At 36.2% G+C, this 8,484-nt stretch overlaps 2 protein-coding genes across 2 annotated transcripts; both read right to left on the bottom strand.

The window, feature by feature from the left end:
• Window positions 1–407: 407 nt before the first annotated feature.
• On the bottom strand, window positions 408–7,080 carry LOC134267234 (uncharacterized). Its single transcript, XM_062749458.1, has 3 exons — window positions 6,761–7,080; window positions 4,797–5,310; window positions 408–2,645 (listed from the first exon to the last, which is right to left on the bottom strand). The coding sequence occupies exons 2-3, from the start codon at window positions 5,305–5,307 to the stop codon at window positions 1,918–1,920; spliced, it is 1,239 nt and encodes a 412-aa protein (XP_062605442.1). The 5' UTR covers window positions 5,308–5,310; window positions 6,761–7,080; the 3' UTR covers window positions 408–1,917.
• On the bottom strand, window positions 6,074–6,766 carry LOC134267235 (uncharacterized). The gene has a single exon (XM_062749459.1). It carries the CDS (start codon window positions 6,686–6,688, stop codon window positions 6,104–6,106), a length of 585 nt encoding a protein of 194 aa, XP_062605443.1. The 5' UTR covers window positions 6,689–6,766; the 3' UTR covers window positions 6,074–6,103.
• Window positions 7,081–8,484: the final 1,404 nt, after the last annotated feature.

The raw sequence follows: 8,484 nt of genomic DNA on the forward strand, positions 1-8,484 counted from the left end.
ATAAAAAAAAATAGAAGTAAAAACAAAAATAAACTTCAAATACTTTTATGTAACCCTAGTGATCAGGCTAGACTACCGCAATAGTTGAAATATAACAAACAATGTATACTGAGTGAGAATTGTCATTTATTAAATGACAATAAGTATATAACACATATAAAGTTAAGGGGAGATCACCGGGATATTTCCTGAGTAAAAAGAACAATAAATTTGGCAACGGTATCTCCCCTGTTGCAAACAAACATTACTTTGGCAAAAATATTTTGACAAATAAAAAGTATATAAACCACAAAGTTGTCAAAACAAAAAGCTGACATGACAAAAGTTGCAACGATGGCAATTAAGATGGCACAAGGTATATATTATGAAAAAGAAAAAATACAAAACATAATTTTGAGACTACAATATTTTATCATGGAGTATGAAGGGGGACGGAGGGTGGGTAAATTTCTAAAAACAAATTTGTGAATTTCTTGGCACTTCTAAATCAGTGAAAAGACGCTATCTTGTGTCACGTGATTTGCATAAGCGTTACGATTGGATAATTACAACTTTTTACTAAAGGAGACAGCTAATAACACAATAAGACTCAAACAAACATGAAAATTGAACTACATTACATCATAGATTACATAAAGGCTATTATTTACAATAATGCTGTATTATGTAACCCTAGTGATCTGGCTAGACTACCGCAATAGTTGAAATATAACAAACAATGTATACTGAGTGAGAATTGTCATTTATTAAATGACAATAAGTATATAACACATATAAAGTTAAGGGGAGATCACCGGGATATTTCCTGAGTACAAAGAACAATAAATTTGGCAACGGTATCTCCCCTGTTGCAAACAAACATTACTTTGGCAAAAATATTTTGACAAATAAAAAGTATATAAACCACAAAGTTGTCAAAACAAAAAGCTGCCACCAAAAGCAAACTGCTATGAAAAGCTGTTTGCAAAAAACACAAGGCCAAAACAGGTGGACTAGCCAGATCAACAAAATCAGGCAGTCTACAGAACATTATATCTATATACAAAATCTTACAGTCTACACAGCATTATAACAACACAAAATCATACAGTCTACACAGCATTATAACAACACAAAATCATACAGTGTATATAGCATAATAAGCATATAATAACCTTAAATCATACAGTCTATGCAGCATTATTATACAACACAAACAATAAAATGAGCAAGGCTCAGAATGTCAAGTACAATGGAGTAGCAACATATTGAAAGTTATTACTAATACATAAATGAACAAAAATTACAAATCATTTGGTTCAAAACATGATGGTGAAACATGAACCAGTAGGCACAGTTTGTGTTATAAGTGGTAAGAAAGAAAATTATTTTAAAACAAATGTATCTAATTATATTAAAAATGGTATGAGGAAAAAACAGAATGTTTACCCAGCAGTTTACTTCTGTCCTGAGCAAGCTTTGTATGTAAAAATTTTAAAAGTATGCACTGACACAGCAGTTTACTTCTGCCCTGTGTATTTAGGCGTGAGGCAAAATTAGAAAGACTGATTAGGAAAATTACATAGCAGTTTACTTCTGACCTATGTGACAATATCTAACCATAGGGACTTACAGGACTAGATTCGAATTCACAGAGCAGTTTTGGAATGCTTTCAAATAACATATTAAATAACGAAGCTCTGTAAACGGATATATCTCCGTACAGCATCTGAATTCCACCTGCCCATTTTCTGTATGCAATTCTCAGAAAAACCTTGCTGGGCTGCATGAGTTGCAGCTCCTATGCGAAAGCTATGACCTTTATATAGGGCAGGGTTTAAACCAATGAACAAAACTGTGTTGTGTAAATTTTTTGAAACAAATGCATAAGGAACTGGGTCACCTCCCATAAATTGGAAGAGGGGACCAGACTGGTGATTAAAGGCTTGAAGATAGAGATATAATGCCGAAACCAGGGCACATGTCACTGTTGTCCAATGCTCTCAGGTGAATCTGGAAAAGGTCTTTTTTCTTATTTGTTTTGAAATTTTTCAGTAAAAGGACAACTGCAGAGGGGGAGTTGTTTGAAAATTCAAAAGAAACCTCTTCTCGTTGAATGACCGTGTTTAACGAACCTTTTGTTTTTACTACAAGTTCACCCAAGCGTAAAAAGGCATTAAATGCCAACAGAAAAATAGCCTTTAACATGATTCTATAGTGTAGATTTTGCACAGATTTTTGTAAACCGCAAACTAAGTTATGTAGAATGGGGCCCGTTATTGGTAACCTGGTGTCTTTGTTAGGAGCCGAACGGTGACATCCCTGCATTATTTTCCGGACCAAAAATGCATCTGATGGATCTGAGAGACCAAGAATTTTATGTAGATAGCTTATGGCTGATATATGAGATGATATGCTACTAGGGGAATAACCTATGGTAAAGAGGTGAGCAATGAAGTTCGCTGTCACTGAAGAGGAAATTGGTAGCGAGGTCACAGTGGGGTTGAACTGTAGCAACAAATCCCAGCTTCTTTTGTAGGCAGACTTGGTGGTGTTGGACAAGGCTGCTGACAGAAGGTGGTGTGCTTGCTGACTCAAATTGCCAATGACTTCAGTGGTATTTGGGTCTGTTGTTGGTTTAGATGAGGCATGGAATTGAATGCAGCCTGAAAATTAAAACGAGATAAGTGATCAGCAGCTATGTTGTGCTTCCCTGGGATGTGTTTCGCTCTGAAATGCACATTGTATCTTAGGGTTGACAATACCAGACGACGTATCAACCTCATGATGACCTTCTCTTTTGACGTTTGTTTATTGATAATTTGTACAACTGCTAAATTATCTGACATAAAGAGAACTTTTTTGTTTCTAAACTTATCTCCCCAAATCTCTATTGCTATTACAATTGGAAATAATTCTTTAATGGCTATTTGATATTCTGCCATGTCATCTTTCCAACGTGATGCAAACCATTCAGAACCCAAGATGGCTGCAAACCCTATTGATCCCGCCGCATCAGTAAAGAGAGTAAGGTGATCAGACGATAACCATTTTTGGGGCAGAAAAACAGATTTCCCATTGAATGTTTCGAGAAAGGTAAGCCAAGTGTTTATGTCTTCTTTTGTCTCTTCTGTGAGTTCAATCAACTCGTGAGGCTTTGAAACCCCACAGGTTAGGTCAATTAAACGTCTAAGGAAAGCCCTACCTGGGATAACAATCGAGCATGCAAAATTGAGCAATCCTATTAAAGACTGTAGATCACGTAATGTGCTACGCGTTTTGTTTTTCATTTCTCCAAGGTTTTTTCTTATTTTTTCTACTTTCACAGGAGGTAGACGTGCCTCCATTTTGACCGAGTCAACTTCTATGCCATAGATAGTGATTTTGGTAGTGGGGGGTTGAGTTTTTGACATTTTAATGGGTACCCCAATTTTTTTGCAAAGGAAAAGAAAATTTGTGAGATCATTCTTGCAATTGTCCGAGCCAGCTGGCCCAATGAAGAAGAAATCATCAAGGATATGTGACATACCTCCAGCTTGATATCTGAATTGCATTATCCACTGTAATGCAACACTAAGTTGTTCAAAAATTTGACAGGAACTACTAGCCCCCATAGGCAAACATTTATCAAAGTAAAATTGGCCTTGCCATGAAAAACCCAATAAATGGTAGTCACTGGGATTGACTGGGATAATTCTAAAAGCGTCCTGAATATCTGTTTTTACCATCAGACAATAAGCTCCATTCTGTTGGACAAGATGTATTACTAGGTCGATGGAGTCATATTGCACAACTGAATTTTCTTTTGGGATATTTATATTGACTGAATTGTCTCGGGGATAAGATAAGTCATGAATAATTCTGAATTGACCGGGTTCAGATTTAGGAACCACCCCCAAAGGGGATGATATGAAAGGATCAAAAGGAGGGCAAGGAAAGGGGCCTGCAATACGATTAAGTTCTAAGCTTTTGTGGATATGTGCATCTATGATATCACCATGACTTAATGCTGATGAATGGTTTTTGGACAAACGTGCAGTTGGAGTAGTGCTACAACCCAAAGAGAAACCAAATTTGAAACCTTCTACTAACAGTTGTTTTAGGTTTTTGTCATAACCCTCTAATTCTTCACTAAGTTTGTTTGGATTTACTGGCGTGGGAAGTGCGTGACTCTGCAGATTGTTGAGACCTACATTTGTGTTTTGGGTGTTGTCCCCTGCATATTTGACAGATGTGTGTGAAGGGACATGGTGTGGTTTTACATTTGTCACCTTGGTTAAAGGCGAAGCAGAATTTTGTTCTCCCCGCCTGTTTGGTACGAAAGGGCTGACTGTAAGGGGCAGGTTTTAACGTAATGCATTTTCCCCTCAATTCTTCGACCGGTTTTTGCCAGGGAAGTTCAGCTGTTTCTTTTAGTTTTCTGAAGGATTCATCATAAGCCCTCCAGGCTGAATCGCCATGTAGTTTGTGAAGTTCCCTAACAAAACTCATGTACTTTAATAGGTGAGGGGCCTCTGATGGGTCTTTTTCAATTTTAATGCAAATAAAGACCAAAAAGGCATCAGTCCACTGATTAATTGATAAGGGATTTTTTGTTTTTGGATTCTGTTGCAAGTTGATCACACCTGGTGATATTAACAAAGTAAGAGGGTTTTCCTCATGGTGCGGCAAAAGACACCGTAAATCAATGAATTCATTTGACCAAACTTTGGATTTTACCTTAGCTGATATGGCCGCACCAAGAGGAATCCCGTCAGTTACAGAAATGAAAGATTTATCTTTGTTTAAGCTAGATGAAACTGTGCCCACTGGCTCACCTTCATTTGTCCCAAAAATTTGAGAAACCAATGATGACACTGTCACATCTGTGGATGAGTTGTTTGCATATGTAGATGTGCTCTGACTTGTTGTGGCAGGCATTTGTTGTGTGGCATTGCTTGAGGTAGATGTGCTCAGACTTGTTATGGCAGGCATTTGTTGTGTGGTATTGCTTGAGGCATTTTGAATTACTGCTGGCGCTGGCTCTTGTACCGGGGCAGTTGGCAATTGTGCAGCTGTCAGAAGCGTTGGTTGAGTTAGTACTGTCTCATTACTGACATTATTTGTTACTGGTGGCACTGAAATTGTGGCACTAGCAGATGAACTGGTTGCTCTTTGTTGTTTCAGAATTTCTTCCGCCAGTTTCTGATAGTCAATTTCTTGCACGGAAACTGTCTTCTGTCTTTTCCGGGTGACTGTGTTGCTAGGCGTTGCTGCCTGTGGATCCCCTTGGGCTGCTGCTGCCTGTGGATCCCCTTGGGCTGCTGCTGCCTTTCTCCGTTTAGGCATGATCTACATTCTTATTGCATACAAGGATTCAGGAACCGACACACTATTTTTACAAAAATAGTAATAGCACACTACTCTGCGTGTGTTTGAGTATTATATCTCTAAGGGCACACTACTCTGCGTGTGTACAAGTTTTGTGTCTATATAACTTATAAAGGCACACTACTCTGCGTGTGTCTGTCTATTATTATTATATAAGGGCACACTTCTCTGTGTGCAACTGAATATTATGTGTATAGGTAAGGAAATATTACTCCGTATGATGTCCAATTGTTATGTCAATATAATATTACACTACTTTGCGTGTTTCATTTTCCATGTCACTACAGTAAAAAGAAGCACACTACTCTGTGTGAGAAATCAAGGGCACACTACTCTGCGTGTGACTGAATCGGGGCACACTACTCTGCGTGTAACTGATCGGGGCACACTACTCTGCGTGTGACTGAATCGGGGCACACTACTCTGCGTGCGTCTAAATCAGGGCACATATCTCTGCCTGTGTTTAAATAGGGGCACACTACTCAGCGTGTGACTTACCCAAATGACAAAAACAAAGCACAAAATTTCATGAGCGACTCTTACCTGACATTATTGTAAAAGAGAATGTACTAAACTATATGTTTGACATATACTTAATATTTTTCTTGAAAATTCACACTACTCTGCGTGTGTCTTTGTGGAATCAATTCATTTCTCACATAACACTCTATCAAAGAAAAGTATGTTTTAAATCATAGCATTACTTGCATTTTTTTTTTTTTTTTTTTTTTTTTTTAAATTTATAGTAACATACTCATCTTGAATGTTGCAGTACTGCAATTCTAATACTATGCATATATTTCTTCATATGCCTGGAGTCACCCTCAATATGAACTCCATCACGTCCCAGGTAGGACAGGTCCGCCCAAAATCCCCTGTGTGGCCAAAAATACACACCGTCTACTTTCCCTATTTCCTCTTTCAAAAGATTGTTCACTTTTACCACATCCTCGTTAAACTTGACACGAGAAGCCCATGGCTGACGGCGTAATAACTGTCCAACAATTACAGTTTTTATTCCAACACCATCGCGCAAGTATTGTGCATACGAAATTAAGTCCGTACATACTTTCCGAGGATTGTTTAGACTCAAGTCATTACTGCCCATCTGTATAAAACAAATATCGGGGGGTGCGTCAAACCGTAGAAATTCTGCACAGTGGGCTAGACGTTTGAATGTGAAACCACCGCGTGATCTGAAATCCACTTTGAAGGAGTCCATATCCAAATTTAAATTAGTCCTAAGATCACTTGCATCTATAAATTCTTTCAAACGGCGGATATAAGAATGTCCTAAGATGCACACAGTTCGAATGTTTACTTCGGGTTCGGCCGCCATTGCGTAACCCTGTTTTGCTGGACGGAGCCTGTCTATCCCTGGGACAAAAACACTCAAAAATCCACAAATCACTTACTTTACACTGATGTAATCTTGTTTTGTAGTCTTCGGATTGGTAAAACAATGCAATAAATTCGTAAAAAACGATAAAAACACTCCTGAAGACGTAAATTTCTAAAAACAAATTTGTGAATTTCTTGGCACTTCTAAATCAGTGAAAAGACGCTATCTTGTGTCACGTGATTTGAATAAGCGTTACGATTGGATAATTACAACTTTTTCCTAAAGGAGACAGCTAATGACACAATAAGACTCAAACAAACATGAAAGTTGAACTACATTACATCATAGATTACATAAAGGCTATTATTTACAATAATGCTGTATTTTGTTTTATTCAAAATTTACCTTTTGATACTTCTTAACTTAGAGCTAACCTTTTCACAAAGAGTAATATTTAAGTGCAGTGAATGGTGGACCCGGAATATCTTTTTAATGATTGCTTTATTTTTTGTTCCTTTTTTAGATAATTTTCAGAATTTACATTAAAAAAAAAAGAAATAAAACTTATTTACATTTGTATAGTTTATTGTGTTATGAATCTACGGTTATTTTGACTGCACTCATATTGGGAAATATGGATTGTTGAGCTTCCTCCATACAATGACAAAGATGTCCTTAGAAAATTTTCTCTGTATGCAAGACACAGGATCATTATTCGTCTTACCATTTAAAGAGATTTAAAGTTTTTTTTTCGACAAGACAGCGTTCGTAGTAAATTTAGAAAGAAAAAACCCACGCAGTATAAAATAAAATTCGCTAATTTTACTGTTACATGTATACATGTACATGTATATTTTTACAATTTTGATGCGATTTAAATATTCTTCAATTGTTTTACAAAGAATGTTAAAAAATATAAACATTTATTCTTACCGAAAACTATTAAATGTCACACATTATAGCTAACAATATCATTGTGTTTTGTAGATTAAATTTTGTTGATATTCCATATATCGGTAATACACGTTTTTACGACTTGTTCCTGTAAATTTGTACATGTTACAAATATTATTGAAATAATTTTCTCGTGTACATGTTTTTCTACAAATCGGCTACAGAGTGTTGGATTTAAATGTTTTAAGTTTTCTTTTGATTATATACATGTACATAAGAAAGAAAGAAATCTAAAGAGTTAGAATATAACATTACATTTGTAATCAAAAGAATTTTCGAAGTTGAGGTTATTGAAAAACCCTGTAACATCATTTATCTCTTCGAAATCAGTTCTAGGCAATTAAACCTCTTTCACTAGACCTGCGTGCCAGTGAAGGTCTAAATTCGAAAACCCTAGAAGAGGTATACGAGTCAAAATTTCTTGATCGAGATGTAAAACAACATTAATTTTCGAAAAAGTAAAAAAAAAAACTACTGATTTTTCATATTTTCTAAAAACTTCTTTGAAGTTTTGAGAATCCATGTATGATTTAGACTTTTATAGCACAGCGCGTCTGGATTTTTGGCCTTTACAGTTGTTAATCATTTTTTGATTTGTAAAAATCAAAGGTTTTGCAGAGCATTTGTTGGACCAAGCAAGACACCATTTCGTTGACTGGAATATTAAAAAGTTATTTAAGGCAGAAACGAAGGTTGTATCAAAGAAATTAATGATTATCATGTAAAAGGTGAACTGTGAATATATACGTATCGTATTTGAGATGCAGATGCAGATTCAAAACCCTGTTTCTTTGAAATACAGTTGTTTTAATTAGTTTTAACATCAAATATGATATAAT

Source organism: Saccostrea cucullata, unplaced genomic scaffold (assembly GCF_032062105.1).
Source record: "Saccostrea cucullata isolate Sc308-1 unplaced genomic scaffold, CSIRO_AGI_Scuc_v1 ctg851, whole genome shotgun sequence".
NCBI classification, from domain to species: Eukaryota; Metazoa; Mollusca; class Bivalvia; order Ostreida; family Ostreidae; genus Saccostrea; species Saccostrea cuccullata.